This window comes from Mugil cephalus, chromosome 7 (genome assembly GCF_022458985.1).
Source record: "Mugil cephalus isolate CIBA_MC_2020 chromosome 7, CIBA_Mcephalus_1.1, whole genome shotgun sequence".
Taxonomy (NCBI): domain Eukaryota; kingdom Metazoa; phylum Chordata; class Actinopteri; order Mugiliformes; family Mugilidae; genus Mugil; species Mugil cephalus.
In genome coordinates this window covers 3,419,584-3,438,785 of record NC_061776.1, presented here as the reverse complement: position 1 = coordinate 3,438,785, position 19,202 = coordinate 3,419,584, and the positions used below count along the sequence as shown (strand labels likewise).

The following is a 19,202-nucleotide window of genomic DNA, read 5'->3' as shown; positions in this document are numbered from 1 at the left end:
AACTTTAGAGTTTGGACGTCAGTGAATAAAGTAACAAGCTGCTTCCAGTTCCTGGATGTGACGTCTATGAACCCTGTGAATGAAGCACAGACTGATGCACTGAGAGAAAATGAAGCTTGAAGAGAATTTCCATGAGAAATGTGTCTCAGTGGTTAATGAGGTCAACTCATGATACATTTAAAGTGATTGGGACGTTCAGACTTTTTCTTCCAACTAGAACTCAGTGAACTAATGAGACTGGAGGTGAACCAACATGGACGCCTGCTTCACAACAACAGCATGACTTGTTTGTCTCATGGGTTTGTGTCTCTGTCTCACTGAGGCTTGTGTTCTGTTCTGATTAATGACAACACAACAACAGGAAGCATTATTGTTTCTAATAGAAGCTGAAAATCCTCTCACAGGATCAATTTAAACACTTTACAGGTAAAAACTTTAAACTTCTTTAAAGTTCTATTTATCAGAGAGGAGACATTTATGAGAGGATGGAAGATTTTAAACACAACACAATAAAATAATCACAATCATGTAAATGTGTTTCTCTCTCAGATGAAGAACACAGGTGCTTCCTTTAAAGATTCTTTAACCAGAGCTGGTGGTTGAAACTGTCATTAAAGTGAAAAGCCACAGCTAACGGTGTGGAGGCTGCAGAGCACAAACCCACACAGCCCGTCTGCTGCAGGAAGGAAGTCTGATTGGCTGTCAGCAGTTTGTTTTCTGTCCTAATAACCACTGAGAACAGATTGATATCGGCTGCTGAACACACTCATCACCTCCCCTCCCTTTCTCTTGTTTTCTGTAAACCTTTGCTCCTCTGAGCCTCCACCCACACAGAGATGAACTGAGTCCAATCACCACCTGAAGCTGGTGTCATGTTCAGGGTATTTATAGGGTTTCATGAATAAAGATGGACTTTACAGTTTGAAATAATCACTAAGTGCATGAATTAAATGTTATTTATTCACCAGAAACCTCTGTAATTAATGACTGATTAGGATTCATCCACTAACAGGTCCAGTTAGAGGACCATGAACTTTCAGTGTTCAGCTCTCAAACAGTTGAGTTTCCACTGACACACTGACCTGCTGCTAATGAAACTATTTCATGACTGTTAATGAAACACATCCTTCATTTGATCAACATTCAAACATCAGCACTGACTCATCAAACCTCTGGATGATACTTTTTAACAGTCTTTACTGCTCTGACATGTTTGATAAACACAGACCTGATCAGCTCTGATCATTTTGAAATGAAGAAGCAAAGAGAAGCAGCGCCATCCAGTGGTGAGTCCCTGGAAGTACAAAAGCATCCAGACAATGTTTGAGAGAAACAGCTGTGAGCTCTGGACGCAGAACATCCACCAAGTTCTGGACAAACAGAGTCATTCTGGTGTCAGCTGATTGTTCATTACCACTGTAGCTGTTCACATCTGCAGCTTTACCATTCTTCATTCCATAAACTCTGTGTTCTCAGACACAGTTTGCCTATGGCTGCAGCAGGTCCGTGGATGAGAGGTGGTCCTCTCCTGGTGTTTCACTCCACACTGGTACATCTGGACACTAACAGAACATATGTCCTCATGCTCTTCCTGGATTGTAGCTTGTCTTCAATACTATCCAGTCAATGAAGCTGATCATGAAGTCAGTATTGCGTATTTCCTCTTGTGTGATTCATGACACCTCTGCAAAAAGACAAAGTAAACTTAGTTAAAATTGTCGTGATTGGCATGAAAAGATTAATAGAAAATGGTAGGCAACTGCTTTAAAAAAACAAATATAATTTAACACATTTCACAAATTGACCTAGACAAATAGAAAACAACATGCTGAAAGTCTGTTCAACGTGTTGCTTTAAGTTGGACGTTGAGTTGTTAAAGGCAGAGAGGAAGTTCTGCTTCGGCAGACACAATAAACATTTAAAAATAAATGTCTGTCGTTTGTCTGTGTCCACGTTCTTCTTTGCTCGGTCAAACTCAATCATTGAGTTTAGATACGGCCAAGGATTTTGTGAAAGTTCCTCCGGCTCATGATCAGACTCTTCTCCTGACGCAGCCATTGTTGCGGTTCCGTGTTGACAAACGCAGTTGAGAGCGTGGCTGGTGTTGGGTCTTTCACGAATGATTCGTTCGAAAGAACGGTTCTTTTGAGTGAACGAAATGTATCGAATCACTTTATGAACTGATTCGTTCTTCTCTCAGTTCCCGCTCAGTATATTTTTAAGCTATTTATTTTATTTTCTATTGCATATTTAAGCCTATTTAAGTTTATATTGTTCTCTTATATTTTTAATGCAGGTTCCATATCTTTAATTTTTTATGGCATTTTCTTGTAATTGATATATTTGTTTTTTACACTGAACGAGGCCTATTTTTATTTTTGGTCATTAAAAATGTGTTAATATGTTAAAATATACAATAATGTTTGTTTATCATTTTGCTTTATATTTATTTTCCACTTTCATATTTTTTGTATTAATGTCAGTGGAATAAAGCATAGACAGTAACAAAGGCTGCACTTTGTTTATTTGAAAGGCTGTAAACGCATCTCCTTGTCAAGACGGGGAGGGGGAGTTGGAGGTTGTAGGATGTAGGTGAGGGCCCAGATGCAGGACTATTGATGAGGCAGGATCTCCAAAACAAAAAGGTATTTAATAATGAACAAAAAGCGCTGCACACGGCAGGAAAACCAAAAATACAAAAGAATCGTCAAACATGGCAACAAGACGTGGTACAAGGACGAGGAAACGTGGAACATGGCGTGGAGACGTTAAACTAACATTAACGACACGACCAGGAACAAAGCGAAAGGCAGAGTTATATATACACATGAGGACTGAGGGATGACAAGACACAGGTGAGACACATGAGGGCAATCAACGCAGGTGAGACAAATAACCAATCAAGAGACAAACAAGGAACACGGACAGGAACACCAGAGCTTAACAAAATAAAACAGGAAACACAACATGACATGGACAGACATGGAACCTTGACACTCCTAGTGTTGGGTCTTAAGCCTGTATTGCAGCAGATGGAGGAATATAGTCAATGACTGAGGAGAGGGATCCGGTCAGTGAATGCCACTGATCTACTGATTCGCGTTGCGTCACTGACTCGAGTCTGTTCGCAAACGGATCAGTTAGTGATTCGTTCTCCAAGTGAAGCACCAGTACGTGAACGGATCAGTTAGTGATTCGTTCTCCAAGTGAAGCACCAGTACGTGAACAGATCAGTTAGTGATTCGTTCTCCAAGTGAAGCACCAGTACGTGAACGGATCAGTTAGTGATTCGTTCTCCAAGTGAATCAGATCACTGCAGGTGGCGAGTCAGCCTCTGTGTCATTACCGACCATTGGTGCTGACACAGAGGCTGAGATACCGGAAGCCCCGCCGGTTGAAAGAGCTTTCTGGACCAAACGTCTTTGGGGAATGTTACACACATTGTTTTACATTCACTATTCGTTTAATTTCCGCAATTAAAACACATCGTTTTAACGGTATCATTTGTATGCCTGCGTTGTACTTTTAATCACCGTTACGATTTTAATGGTGGGGGTGTGGGTGGGGCACACATTATTTTTTAATTTATTAAATATTTTTAATTTAACACAAATTATTCAACAGTACACCCCAGATGTGATGTAAATTCTAATGTTAACGCCCGCAATATATATGTATATATTTTTTCATTTGTAATTTGTTTAATTTCCACAATTAAAACACACATTATTTTACGTTTATAACATGCATCGCCTGCGTTGTACTTTTAATCCCTGGTACGATTTTAATCATGGGAGTGTGGGTGGGGTTTATTTTAATAAACTCTTTTTTAAAAACACAAATTATTTCACAGTAAAGTGTAAAAAAAAAAAAAAAAAACACAGTTGTTCAAGGTCTACTGCTCAGGCATACTTTCACCTACAGATTTCATTTAAACTTTAAAACACAGACACAAGCCTTCTGGTGCATTAATCCTCGTTCTGATAGGTCTTATCATTGTTGATCAATCACTGTTCAATGACCATGATCTTTTTCAAAAAATATCGTTTAAGATTGCGGGATGTTGCTACTTAGAGTGAGGGAACGCTCGTCCCAGCCACAATTCACACACTAGACACATGATTTTTTCCACAGTTGTAGACAAATTTGTTGTGTCTCTCACAATGTGCTCAGCAAAGCAGTGAGACGTACTGAATTTAAACAGCGAGCCTCTGTTCACGGTAAAGTACCTCCCTGCTCTCCATTCACTCCAATGCAAAGATTTTCTGAGAAAAGGAGAAGGGACCTTTGTCTTTAACTCGCGAATGTGTCCAAAATATTTACTCTACAAAGACAAAAAACATATCAAAGTCTTCAGGAAGGTCTTACGATGCCCACGGTCTGCATGTTTTTCTGATACGAGGTACTGTTTTGTCACAGTAAGCCCAAATGTGAGACCAACGAAAATGTGGGAAATCTTGCTCTTCTCTGTGTCCCGGCTCCATGCGCTTCCGTCGTCATTGACGACCACTGTGAGTTGCCACGGCAACCCCTGACCCTCAGGCCTGAGCCACAGCTGAGACTAGTTCATTAATCAGATGTCTCTGCTGTTGATACAGCTGATCCCTGTGTCCCATACATTAATGTTACAACAACACACACCAACACACACTGCACAGGTAACTTTATGTTACTACAGTTACACACAAACACACACACACACACACACACACGCGTAAGCGTGCTATACAGAAACACACAGGTATCTCTATGTTACAGTTACAGATACACACACACAAAGAGGACAAACACACACGAACACACATATGCACGCGCAAGTCCCCCGTAGCCCTTTCAAAATTTCCCAGAGGGAATTTTCTAGTTAGTTCTTATTATGGCCCCGACTGTGGAACAGCTGGAGAAGCTCAGGGCCTCAGAGACTGTTGATACTTTTAAATAGAGGCTCAACACTCATCTTTTTAATCAGCTTTAAGATGACTTTAATCCTCTTTAATTTTTTTTCATCACATCACTGATTTTAATTCTTCTTTTCACTGATTTTCGTCTTCTATTCATCATCATATCATATTTTTTTCATAAATATCTTTCTCTATTTGTGTCATTGGTGTTTTACAAGTACAACTCCTCTTAGTACTTACTTATTTTTTTACTTTAATACTTGTGTTGGATGAACAGTGTTTTAAGTTATTTGTTTTATTTTATTTATTTATTTCATCATTTACTTATTACATTTATATATTTATTCATTATTGATTTATATTTCCTATTTCTTTCCACATCTTTCTGTTTCCATCCTTTAATTCTCCAGTGTTTCCTGGTGGGGTCCTGCCACGCTGGGGGCTGGTCCTGTCTGTCTGTGGGGGTGCCGTCCCTTGTGTCCCTTCAGCCTGGGTGGTTGGACACTCCACAATTAGGTGTGGGGCCCACCTCTCTGCCCGGGTCGGGCTGAGCCCTGTGGAGGCACCCCTATGGCCCACCTCCAAAGACATGGTCGTTCAGCCAATTGGTCACCCTAAACAGACCCTCGGTGTGAGTGTGAGTGTGAATGGTTGTTTGTCTCCGTGTTGGCCCTGAGATAGACAGACCGATGACAGCTGGGATAGGCTCCAGCAACATCCATGACCCAGGTGAGGATAAGCAGTAGTAGAGGATGAGATGATGAGATTTTTGTACCTGTTTCCTCTATTTCCTTCACATGGTCCTTTGCTCCTGGGAGTGATTTGAACTCCTCGTACCACAGTCCATTCATCTCTAAAAGACAGTCTGTGTCTCCTTCCTGGACACGATGATGGCGCTGTGGTTCTGTGATATGTAGTATTATTTCTACAGATGAACATGGTTCCTTCACCCATTTGAAAACTGCTTCCAAGCTTTAACCAGACTTGTTGAGGTTCACAACTTCAGCACTGGACAGCTCCTCTGAATCCTCTCTCCAACCAGACATACAGCGACTCAATGCTTTTGTACTTCCAGTAACTCACCACAGGATGGCGCTGCTTCTCTTTGCTTCTTCATTTCAAAATGATCAGAGCTGATCAGGTCTGTGTTTATCAAACATGTCAGAGCAGTAAAGACTGTTAAAAAGTATCATCCAGAGGTTTGATGAGTCAGTGCTGATGTTTGAATGTTGATCAAATGAAGGATGTGTTTCATTAACAGTCATGAAACAGTTTCATTAGCAGCAGGTCAGTGTGTCAGTGGAAACTCAACTGTTTGAGAGCTGAACACTGAAAGTTCATGGTCCTCTAACTGGACCTGTTAGTGGATGAATCCTGATCAGTCATTAATTACAGAGGTTTCTGGTGAATAAATAACATTTAATTAATGCACTTAGTGATTATTTCAAACTGTAAAGTCCATCTTTATTCATGAAAACCTATAAATACACTGAACATGACACCAGCTTCAGGTGGTGATTGGACTCAGTTCATCTCTGTGTGGGTGGAGGCTCAGAGGAACAAAGGTTTACAGAAAACAAGAGAAAGGGAGGGGAGGTGATGAGTGTGTTCAGCAGCCGATATCAATCTGTTCTCAGTGGTTATTAGGACAGAAAACAAACTGCTGACAGCCAATCAGACTTCCTTCCTGCAGCAGACGGGCTGTGTGGGTTTGTGCTCTGCAGCCTCCACACCGTTAGCTGTGGCTTTTCACTTTAATGACACAATGACAGTTTCAACCACCAGCTCTGGTTAAACAATCTTTAAAGGAAGCACCTGTGTTCTTCATCTGAGAGAGAAACACATTTACATTTATTATTATAAATACATGTGTTTTTGCCGTTAAATAGAACTAATTATTTTATTGTGTTGTGTTTAAAATCTTCCATCCTCTCATAAAAGTCTCCTCTCTGATAAATAGAACTTTAAAGAAGTTTTTTCCTGTAAAGTGTTTAAATTGATCCTGTGAGAGGATTTTCAGCTTCTATTAGAAACAATAATGCTTCCTGTTGTTGTGTTGTCATTAATCAGAACAGAACACAAGCCTCAGTGAGACAGAGACACAAACCCATGAGACAAACAAGTCATGCTGTTGTTGTGAAGCAGGCGTCCATGTTGGTTCACCTCCAGTCTCATTAGTTCACTGAGTTCTAGTTGGAAGAAAAAGTCTGAACGTCCCAATCACTTTAAATGTATCATGAGTTGACCTCATTAACCACTGAGACACATTTCTCATGGAAATTCTCTTCAAGCTTCATTTTCTCTCAGTGCATCAGTCTGTGCTTCATTCACAGGGTTCATAGACGTCACATCCAGGAACTGGAAGCAGCTTGTTACTTTATTCACTGACGTCCAAACTCTAAAGTTCAAGTGTTTGACTTGTTTTGTTAAGACACATAAAAATCAGTTGATGAAAACCAGACTCTGGGATTGTGTCGGTTTCTCGTGTTTATTGAGTTAAAAGTGGAAATAAACTAGACGACTAGAGAATGAACACGTTCTAAGAGCAGATTTCTATGTGAATATATGTGTTTCTATTTACAGGACGACAATCAACACGTGAATGAACAGATACAGATTACAAAGAAGAACATTTCAACAACATTTCTGAAGACTGATCAAAGTGATGAATGAGATGAAGTGATGAGATGTGATGGAGAGAAAAGAGGAGCAGAAAACAGTCAGTCAGCATGTGTGGAGCTGGTGGACGGTCCCTTGTTTCTGAGGCTCATCAGCAGAGAGAGTCCACAGCAGTACACCAGACTCTTCACTATCAGCACTGTGTACTGCAGACAGAGCAGCTTCACCCTGCACTGAGACTGGAAGGACACTGACAGACACACACACACACACACAGATATGAATTAGTGCAAGTGTCAGATTGATCCTGTAAAGTTGATCTAGTGTCTTCATTGGACATTGGAGCTGTCCATGCAGAGAGGCAGCAGATGATCTTACAGTGATGTTGCTGCAGAGCTGCCAGGTCTGCTGGCTCTCTCTCTGGAGGACAGGAGGCTGCTGGAGCTGGAACCTCTGAAACAGAAAAGGACTCAAAAGTTTGGAGCTGCAGTGACAAATGTCAGTCCTCTGCTCCTCTGATCTCTTTGACAGCGTCTCCACATGAAGCTGAACCACTGCTGGACACAGTCACCAAGCCTTCATTACCTTGTAGTGCTTGGGCCTCCACTCTGTCCTCCTCTCTTTCTTCCACTGTGTCCTCCACTGTGCCTCCCTCGTGCTCGACGGAGCAGGTGTATTTATATGTGTAGTAATCATTTCTATCCACCAGCCTGATGGAGGCTCTGCGTCCCGACTCTCTGAGCTCCAGCTGCTCTCCCTCAGCAGGGGTCAGCTCCTCCAGAGAGCCGCCCTCCTTCTGTCTTTTCCAGGAGAACTTGACCTCAGGAGGAAACATGTGTGAGGCCAGACACAGCAGAGAGCTCTTCCCCTCCAGGTGGGCTCTGGATGCTGCTGGGTACACGATCACCACGGGCTTCACTACCTGCTCATCTGAAGTTTGACAGCACACACACATTCACACAGTCAACAGCAGCTTCCAGCTCTGCTCTGGATTCAGTCTGATCCTGGAAACTACATGGATCATTTCAACTTTTAATGGAAAGACGTTATTTTCTGCTTCTGAATTTGAAGCCAACAACACGTTTCAAAGAAGTTGGACAGAAACATGTGGACTTTGTTTCATCACGTCTTCTTTTATCAACTCACTGCTGTTGTAGTTTAGAAAGAGAAATATTTTCCATGATGACTTGATAGAAGCTTTGGTTTTTCAGGGCCTCCTTAGTTTTTCTTGTTGTTTTTTGATGATAATGCACCAACTGTTTTCAGGTCAGTTCTCAGTCTTTTACTACGGAGCCTTGCTGGTGGAAAACGTGCAGAATGCACTTTGACATTGTCTTGGTGAAATAAGAAAGGCCTTCCACAATAAGACGTCATCTGGATAGCAGCATTTGTTTCTCCACAACCTGAACACATGGTTCATCATTAACGGTGCGTTCACTGGTTAATGAAGATCAGCCTGAACATCATCTACATTCAACACTGCTTTTCATTGTAGGATATTATGGACTGTAGATCACATGTGTCAAACTCAAGGCTGAATGTGTCCTGACACATCATTTTATTTGACCCACCACAACTTAACACACATATGGTCGTCAACATATGCATGAGGAGTAATTCTCAATATTAATGATCTGATAATTATTCTAATAAAGTGTTTATCATTAACTATATCTCCCATAATGTACGTCAATGTCTTGACCTGATGTGGTGATTGGAAATATCAACAGTTAATCCCAAAATGTCCAAGAAGAGAAATCTGACTCAGGAAGAAGGAAATTTAAGAAAAGATGGGAAAGTGAATGTTGGTGCTTCAAGGAAAAAAAACATGATGAAGGAGTAAAATCTACGTTGTCATTTTGACGCCAAACATGGAGATAAGTCTGTTAAATGTAGCCTCCAAGAAAAACAACAAATGGTTCAAGAATTAAAAGTCAGACTCTAATTGCAGCATGAACTGTTCACCAAAGATACAGATAAAATGATATTTTTCATTTTTCATTGAGAGCTTTTAAATCCAAACTGAGAGGACATGAGGCCGACTCCACAATATTCACTAGTTTTTATCACCTGCTTGTAAATTGAATCATCTTCTTTTCATTTGTCTTTTCTTTGTCTTTTAACTGTGTCATTTTCTAACTGTGTTTTGTATTTGCTGCTGTCTATTTTCACCAGGACTCCCTTTAAAAAGAGCTTCTCAGTCTCAGTGGGTTCATTCTGGTTAAAGGAATAAATTATTTACATCATTTCCAAATCCCTGAATTGTGTTTTTCAGTTGTTCATTTGTCATTTCAGTGATTACAATATGTATTGAATATGACACATTTAAGAGCACAGACTTTAATCACTAATAAAACACATCAACATGTTAGTTTGTGTCAGTCATGTTCAAATGTTTAAATACTTTATGCTGATGATGGTGATAAAACTTCATTTAATTTAACATCACATTCACTTTGTGTTTTTTCTTTTTCTATTAACACATCATCAATTAAAAACACATTTACATCATATAAAATAAGTGACAGCGATTAGATCTGACAAGGTTCTAACTTTCAGAAATGATCCAATACAATCGATAGACACTTGAAAAGAATGTGAAATAGTTGAACATCAAATATCATCTTGTTTTCAACAGAATTACTGAGACGATCAAATCCTAAATGTTTGTGAAGTCACTAATATTTACAGAAATAAAGAATAACTTTAGTTGTTCAGTCACATTTCAACATGTTTTCAGAAATGATTGAGCTTTTCTTATGGAACAATGGCTGCAGGATGAATTCTCTACTAATGAGGAAAAAACTAACATGTAAAGCCTGAAGCAGCACAAACTGACTTTAAACACATTTCAGCTTCTACAATAAAACAAGTGAAGGAAAAGAAATGTTTGTTCTTACCTGTTACATACAGTTTAGTTCCAGAGCCAAAGATGAGGTAGTTGTTCCAGTTGCCACACAGTGAAAAAGACTAATACAAAAACCTGTGAGCTGCTGAGAGAGTCAGCTGAGGGGAAGGAGTCACATGAGGAGGAAGGATCATATTTCAGCTCCTTGATGTGTTTCTCTGATGTTCACATCTACATGACTGTCTCTTCTTCTCCTTTCTTTTAGCCTCACTAGCAGCATGGCTCTGATGTTAATGTCAGTGGTTGGTCAGTCCACTACTTTAGTCTTAGTCATGGACTGGATCTGGACTAAAGGATGGATGATGGACTCACATCAACATTTCTACACATTCTTGGTCCCAGAGGATCAACTTCATTAACTGACTGTTGATTTGGACTTTTTATCTAGCGCCACCAGCAGGTCAACATCTGTTTTGGTCATCAGATTTTCTGTTGGACATTCAGTGTCCAGTAGCATCATTACATAGAAACACATATGAAACATATTTAAGTTATAACATAAATATGTAATAATGTGAATAAATATATAGAATAGTATCAGTAATGACCACAGTCCAGTTGGTTCCTCACAGGGAGGCGCTGTAGAGTCTTATGTCCTGAAGGACAAACGTCCTCCTCAACGTGTCCATGGAGCAGGACAGAGACAGCAGCCTGTCCCTGAACCAGCTTCTCTGTCTGACTATGGTGTCATGTAGAGGGTGGTGGACATTGTTTTCTCTTTTCTTTTTTATTTATTTATTAGCACATAAATAAAAAGAATAGTGAACAGATCAACACCATAACAAAGCACATAGTACATGAAGAAGAGAAAAATATAGGAAGTTTGAGACCAAATAAAACCCACAGGAGCTTGTCAGGTGTCCCTCTGAGATGAAAAACATTCAGCACAAACAATACATGAACTAACACACACACAGATTATTGTATGGCCATCTATGAGGACACTCATGGGCATAATGCATTCCCTAGCCCCTTACCCTAACCCTAACCATAATCTAATTTAACCTTTACCCTAAAACTGAGTTTTAACCTTCAAAACAGTCAGAAAGTGAGGGCCGGACAAAATGTAGACACACACACACACACACACACACACACACACACACACGCACGCACGCACGCACGCACGCACGCACGCACACACACACACACACACACACACACACACACACACACACACCATCTATGTATGTATGTATTAAGGAATTGAACTGAAATGTGGAGTGAAAACAGGTCAGAAGTAGCTTCTGGATGGATTGATACAAGAAAACAAAGAAAACTTGCAGAATGTTTCCGCTGAAAATGGGCAGAATACATAGAGATGAAACAGTGAGGTGGAGCTACAGAGTCTGTTGGAGAGTGTTGTCATTTTTGCGTAATAATTAATGTTATTGTTCATAATTTAAGTTGATTTTGATGAAACGTTTTTGCAGGATGAAAATACCATTGAGGTGGTTCTTTAAAGTACTCGTCCAAACAACATAGCAGTATGTTGGAGTCTATTGGGAGCCTGTTAATTCTTTGTATTGATTATGGTAGATGAACTATTATTTATAGTCTGTCCTATACACTATTTATTTATAAAGTTAGGACAGTTTTCTTAATATTGGTCCAGTCAGGTCCCTCCTGCTCATCAGGCCGTCCTCCTCCTGGGATTAATGAGTGAGGACAGCTGGTTGCTGGTGTCTCTTTTGTCTTCTTTTGTGGTGTTGAAGGAGTGAGGAGTGAAACAGTTTTTCAGCCTCTAAATTACATTTATTGATTTCTGATTGAAGTCGACCCGGAGATGGTTTTTGTTTCTGCAAATAAATGACAGTCCTTTTGTGGAAACTGTCTCTGTGAGTGCTTCTTTTTTTGTGGGTCGTCGACCTCCTCCTCACAAACTGCTCTGATGTTTTCACCATCATCTTTTGAACACCAGAGTAGCCATAACACAGTATGAGATGTAAGAATAGATCATGGTGTAACAGAGTTTTCTTGATAACAGATGCCGTATTCTTCTGATAATTCCAATATTTTTTTGCAAACTTGTTACAAATAAGTACGATGTGATTTTTCTAAGTGAGATTCTCGTCAGTAAGAACGTCTAGAAGTTTAGTTCCTGTAATTCTTTCCAGAATGTTGTTGGAAATGTGAACCTTAGGAAGAGTGTTCACAGCTGGTTCATTTCTAGGTGTAAATATCATGTATGAACTTTTCTGAATATTAATGATAATTTGTTTTTGTCTTGAACCAGGTTTCAACTTTACACAATTCTCTGTTCATTTCTGACACAAATCTTTGTCCATTTTTACAAAATACTGAAATCATCTGCAAACAAGATGAGAAATGGTTTTGATGATGTCAGGTATAAATCATTTCGATGTTTAAGAAATAAAAGCATCTCCAAACTCCTTGAGGAACACCACAAGAAATTCATCTGTAGTCTGAGGAGTTATTGTTCAAAGATACAAGCTGCTTTCTTGATGACAAATAACTTTTGAGCCATAACAGATTAGTGTCACTTAAACCATAAAGACAAAGCTTCTGTAATAATGTGTCATGATTAACAGTATCAGATGCCTTCGATAGATCAACAAACACTCCCAGTGTGATTTCCTTATTGTCTGTGGCTTTGATGTTATCAGTGAGTTGGGTTAGGATTATTAAAGAGGAAAGTTTCTCTCTGAACTCATACTGGTGATCATAAAATATATTATTTTCATTCAAATATTTAGCCAAGCGGTTGTAAACTAGTTTTTCTAAATCTTTGGAGAAACATGGTGAAACAGATGTTGGTCTATAATTAGAAAGTAAAGAGGGATCGTCTGCTTTAAAAGCTGAATGACTTGGACCCATTTAAACTGTTTCAAGTGACAGATTTATGATATGAAGTAGTGGTTTAGAGATACATGGAAGACTTATTTTAAGTTTGGAGGATTTCAGATCATCGTGGTCTGGTGCAGATAATTTCATTTTGTTAACAATATTAATAAGGTCAGACTCAGGGATGGGACCAAATACAAAAGAGTGAGAGAGACTCACAATCCCAGAGACAGACAGAGGAGTCTGTGGTATCTTCTCTGAGAGAGAAGGACCAATATTCACACAAAAGTTCTTAAAGTCATTTCATATTTCAAAGGGATCAGAATTTGTTTCATAAGCTCCTTTGAATTCACTTTGTGCAGGGCTATCAGTTTTTAGTTAATTAGTTCATTAATAATCTTCCAAGTATTTTTCATATTATTCTGACAATCAGAAACAACATCTGTCTGATAGAATTTGCCAGGCCACTAGTTAGCCAAGATTTGCTTAGGTTGGTTGGTTTAGTTTTCTTTCTTTGAAGTGGAAAAGCCTCATCAAACATCATGAAGTATTTGTCATGGAAGGTATTGTTTGCAGTTTGAGTGTCATTTTCAACTTCTACATCAGACCAAGAAGCAGTAGATGATCTGTCAATGAATTCACTCATGTTGCTTTTATCAAAATTACAGAGGAAAACCTCATTAATAGAAGAATTAGCTTTGATAAAACACAGGATGATGGTCAGTTAAGTCACGGAAAAGAATACCAGGTATCCCCACCATACAATAACAATTATAAAAATATTGTTGATCAGAGTTTCATTTAAAGCAGTAATTCTTGTTGCCCTTGTTATGAGGAGGAAGAAAGATGAAGCATTAAGATAAACTGAGATTAATATTATTATCACTCATTATATATCAGGTCTTTATTCATTTATAATCTTTCTGAGAATAGAATAGAAACTGTCAATGAAATAATTGATGTTAGAATTTGAAGGTCTATAAATACAACCAACTATAATGTTCTTGTTGGACAAAGGCTCAAAAAAGTCTAAAAAAAAAAAAGAAAAAAACATCCTCAGCTTCATCTCCCACTACAGCAACAAGATCATTTCCAACTGAAGATTTAATGTTCTCCTTCTCAAGTATTTTATCTAGCGCCACCAGCAGGTCAACATCTATTTTAGTGATCAGGTATGATCATTCCAATTCCGGTGAAATGAAATAAAAACAGAATACAATGATCAAACCAATAAACTTCATCATTTTTGAATTTGATGTCTCCAACATGTTCCGTAGAAGCTGGGACAGGGTCAACAAAAGACTGAGAAGCTGAGGAATGGAAAGATGAACAGGTTGGAAACATATAAGAACAATGTTTCATCATCTACAGAACATGATATCATCAAAAGATTCAGAGAATCTGGAGAAATCTCTGCACGTAAGCAGCAAGACTGAAAAGCAACAATGAAGTCCTGTGACCTTTGACCCCTCAGGCTGCCCTGCATTCAAACACATCATTGTGTAAAGGATGTTACCAGGAGGCTCAGGAACACTTCAGAAACCATGGTCAGTTAACACAGTTCATCTCTACATCTACAAGTTAAAGACAACACCACAGCAGAAACACCAGCAGCTTCTCTGAGATGGACCCACACAAAGAGGAAAAGTGCTGAGGTCTGATGAGTCCACATTTCAAACTGTTTCCTCAGTCAGACGATCAAACAACATCAGTGATTTAGAATGTTAACAATAGCAGCAGCTCTGACAGCCTGGTGGAACTTCCACAAAACCACAAACTCATCATTGGCACCTTCCAAATTCACACCATCCTGGAAAAATCCCGACTTTCTCAGTAATAAAAAAAAAAGAAACCTCCACCTTCCCACATGGTCACAAAAAGGCCTAACACACTTAGAACACATAATCCATAACAACACACTGGTCCCGTTTCCTCACTTCGTCCAGGAATACAGCATCAGGAGCATCAACTCAAATCATCACTTCAAGCAAAATACAACATAAAACCATTAACTTAGATTTACCGCCACCAATTTTGAACCTGATTAACATCCATACAAAAAAGAAAGTCCTTTCAAGAATATATCAAATCTTTTTACAATCTGACACAACTCTATCCATACCTACATCAAAGTGGGAAAAAGATCTGGCATTTGCTCCTGATGCTGACTTCTGGAACCACATCTGCAGAAACATTTACTCCATGCCTAGAAATGCAAATCTACAACTTATACAATATAAAATACTTCACAGGATTCACTACACAGGACAGAAACTGGCAAAAATGGGATCCACATCAGAAATCTGCACAAACTGCCTGTAAAACAAACCAGACACTTACCTTCATGCATTCTGGCACTGCACACCTGTCGAACAATTCTGGAGCGAGGTCACCGAATCACTTCCTGTTTTCTTGGGTTGCCATATCCCCCTGTCTCCCTCCCTCTGTGTCAAACATGACAAACCCAAACAATAAACTCCTTCTGGTGGCCCTAACCATCGCCAAGAAAACTATGCTCATGAACTGGAAGTCCAAACACAACATAAACATAACTCACTGGAAAAATTTCTTATCTGACTACATCTCAATGGAAGACTTCAATCAACAGCTTGCAAAGGAATCTCTATCTATTTGGTCACCACTCATTTTCTCTTCACAAAACTGTCCCTCATGATGCCTGAGAGCCAATTCCACTAGAAGCATCAATACCATTACATCAAGTCTCTGCATCTTACTACAAAAACATACCTGTAGCTCCACAGTTATTGTATTATATTGTTTTATGTAGATAGTATCTTCACTAATTAATTATAGTATACCAATGTTCCTCTCCATTTTTTTCTCCTTCCACTGCCTCTCTCCAATAATTCCTTGCTGTCGTTATTGATAATGCTATTTCCATTATTATTGTTGTTATTATTATCATTATTACGATAATTTTTACATGACAAAATGTCCTAACTTCATTAGAACAGAGGTTTGTGAAACTCAAACATCAGAGGAACACATACGTGTGACTTCAGCTCTACCTTCAATAACATAGTCCCATCCAAACTCATCATGAAGCTCATGGACCTACACATCAGCTCCTCCCTGTGTAGATGGATCCTTCCTGATGAACAGACCACAGATGGAGCAGATCTGCAACTCCACCTCCACCACACTGAACCTGAGCACTGGGGTCCCTCAAGGATGTGTCCTCAGCCCTCTGCTCTTCTCCCTCTACACACATGACTGTACGTCCAAGCACAGCTTCAAAACCACCATTAAATTTGCTGATGACTCCACCATCACTGGCTTCATCACAGACGGTGATGAGTTATTCTACAGAGAGGAGGTTAGAGATCTGTCATCATGGTGCACAGCCAATAACCTCCTGCTCAACGTCAGCTAGACCAATGAGATGATAGTGGACTACAGGAGGCTTCAGGGAGGGACACAAGCCCCCATTCACCTGGAGGGAGTAGCAGTAGAAAGAGTCAACTGCTTCAGGTTCCTGGGCATCAACATCAGTGAGGATCTCAGCTGGTCACGCCACACGGGCAACATCATCAAGGCAGCTAGACAGAGCCTCTTCTTCCTGAGGCGTCTGAGGAGGTTTGGCTGCAGGAGGGAGACACAACAGATCCTCTCTGAGCCCAGACCCCCCAGATATAGACTATTTACACTGCTACCGTCTGGCTGGTGGTTCTGGAGCATCCACACATGAACCAACATGTTCAGGGACAGTTTTTACCCACAATCCATCTCATCTCAATCCACTCATTCATTATTTGTCTGTAACTGTTTGTCCTCTGAGTGTCGTGTTGGAGCTGGAGCCTGTTCCAGCTGTCATTGGGTTAGAAGTGGGGTAAAACCTGAACAGGTCTCCAGTCTATCTCAGGGTTAACACAGAGAGACAGACAACAACTCACATCTACGACCAATTTATGGAGGATGGGAGGAAGCTGGAGAACCTGGAGAGAACCCATAAAGACACAAACTCCACACAGAAAGGCTCCAGTTGGCTGAAGGATTCAAACCCAGAACCTTCTTGCTGTGTTTCATCAGTGCTGACCATCACACCACTAAACATGTTATAATTTAAATAGAAACATTTTGGATAGAGACTGGAGTCTGTTCCCACTGCACAATTCCACTTTATTGTTTCTATATATTTATGTTATTTTGACACATATGTTTTTCTCTTTATTTTATTTTATTTTATTTTATTTTATTTTATTTTATTTTATTTTATTTTATTTTATTTACTTCTGTGAAATAAATTCATCTGAAAGTAAAGAACCTTGAAATGCTGCTGAAGTGTTGTTGTAGAAGAACATTTGTTTCTAGAGGAAAGGTCAGGAGGTCTCCATGAATGTTAGGGTTCATCCTCTGAGAACCATGAACATCCACAGGAAACTGATGGAAATGTGTCCAACAACATCAGCGTCCTAATGAGCTGCTGCTACAAGAACTAAGTCCTGACCTGACATCAGTCCAAGATTTGTCTTTGAAAATGGAAGAAAGTGAAATGATGTGGTGAAATCTGCTGGAAGGTGTTAAACAACAAGTGCTGCTGGAAGTGTTTTCATTAACATTGTGAAGCAGGAATGGACTTTATTCCAGCAGCAGCTCAGAGCAGAGGAGCTTCATCTTCATCTGGAACATTTGTCTGAAATCATTCATTCTATTCAACTTTGACTTTTAAAAGTCTTTGAAAATATCTTTGTGTTCTTTTGCTCTTTCATTGGATTCTTTTGATTGACTTTGTATTTTTGCTCTTTCTTCTTCTCTGTGTTGTTTTCATCTTTTTTCTAACTGTTGAAATATCTGCTAACAGCATCAATAAATCTGATGTCAAATAAATAGTGAGAGCAGGAAAGAAGAATCTCCCTCAACTCAGTATGTTTGGGACTCTGTCTGAGATGGAGGTGAAATATGTGAACCTGGGCTGTGGTTTACTGCTCTCTTCCTGTCACAAACACTGTTTGACATCTGTTCATCTGTTGGTTTTTGTTCAGGCTGCTCGCATCATTTCTCACTGTGGGTTTCTCTCTTTCCAACAGGCGCAGTAGTAGGAGGCTGAATGATCGACTTTAACTTTCTTTATCTCCAACTCCCAAAGGTTCTCTTTATTCACAGCTGAGAAATCATCTTTCTGAGGATGATTGGAATATTTATAAATTTCACCATTCTCTTTTTTAATACCAAAAATCCATCTGAATGTTTCTGTTTCTTTTTTCTGGAACCAGTCTATATAATCATGATTACACTGTTCAATTCCTTCACATCTGAATGAGACTGTTTGACCAACTCTCCTGGTCAATGTTAACTGGTCCTGGGTCAGATCTGCTGCCATGGCAACCAGGGCTGTAGAGACACAGACAGATAGATGAAGGTTAGTGAGACAGTGTTTGTTAAAGGTGGGGTTTGTTGGAAACACTCACCTGAACACAGACAGCACAGAGCAGCAGCTGGGAGGAAAAGCATTCTGTGTGGTGGTGTATCCTCTGGTGAACCTGGGGAGAAGTGGAGCTCTGATGCAGCTGAGGCCCAACAAGGACGAGCTGTGACATGAGACGAGGCCACGTGGTTTCTAGCAGGTCCTCAAAGCTCCCATCAGCCCCTGCAGCCCACAGATGAGACGGCTGCTGATGATTGACAGCTCAGATCAAGCTGCTGTGTCCTTTCATGGTCTTGATTTGAATCTGAAAGCAGATGAAAAACATCTGGGTCACATGATGCAGAAAGACTAAAAAACATTCATGTTCCCACAAACACATTCAGGTTGGTGGTGACTTTAGTAACACAGACTGTTCTCTGTAATACTCTTCTATTAAAGGACGGTTTTCCTGAAAACATTTAGTTTGTACATTTAACATTTAAAGAGATGAGACACTAAAATCCGTCTCAGATCAGCTTTACTGTATAATATGTAATATATATCAACATCTCTCAGGACATACAGGGGGAGTTTGACAAAAGAAAGC

General features: G+C 39.7%; 1 protein-coding gene across 1 annotated transcript; it reads right to left on the bottom strand.

Annotated features, from left to right (window-relative positions):
* Positions 1 to 7,521: 7,521 nt before the first annotated feature.
* Positions 7,522 to 18,702, bottom strand: LOC125011014 (immunoglobulin lambda-1 light chain-like). Its single transcript, XM_047590006.1, has 6 exons — positions 18,660 to 18,702; positions 18,264 to 18,582; positions 10,418 to 10,458; positions 8,103 to 8,447; positions 7,896 to 7,970; positions 7,522 to 7,767 (listed from the first exon to the last, which is right to left on the bottom strand). Exons 1-6 carry the CDS (start codon positions 18,700 to 18,702, stop codon positions 7,619 to 7,621), a joined length of 972 nt encoding a protein of 323 aa, XP_047445962.1. The 3' UTR covers positions 7,522 to 7,618.
* Positions 18,703 to 19,202: the final 500 nt, after the last annotated feature.

Excerpts from the sequence above, each read along its gene's own strand:
- LOC125011014 (XM_047590006.1), bottom strand. The coding sequence starts at position 18,702 with ATGCTTTTCCTCCCAGCTGCTGCTCTGTGCTGTCTGTGTTCAG. Across the intron at positions 7,971-8,102 it reads GGAGGCCCAAGCACTACAAG|AGGTTCCAGCTCCAGCAGCC; the intron begins GTAATGAAGGCT and ends TTTCTGTTTCAG. Across the intron at positions 7,768-7,895 it reads AGCTCTGCAGCAACATCACT|TGTCCTTCCAGTCTCAGTGC; the intron begins GTAAGATCATCT and ends TGTGTCTGTCAG.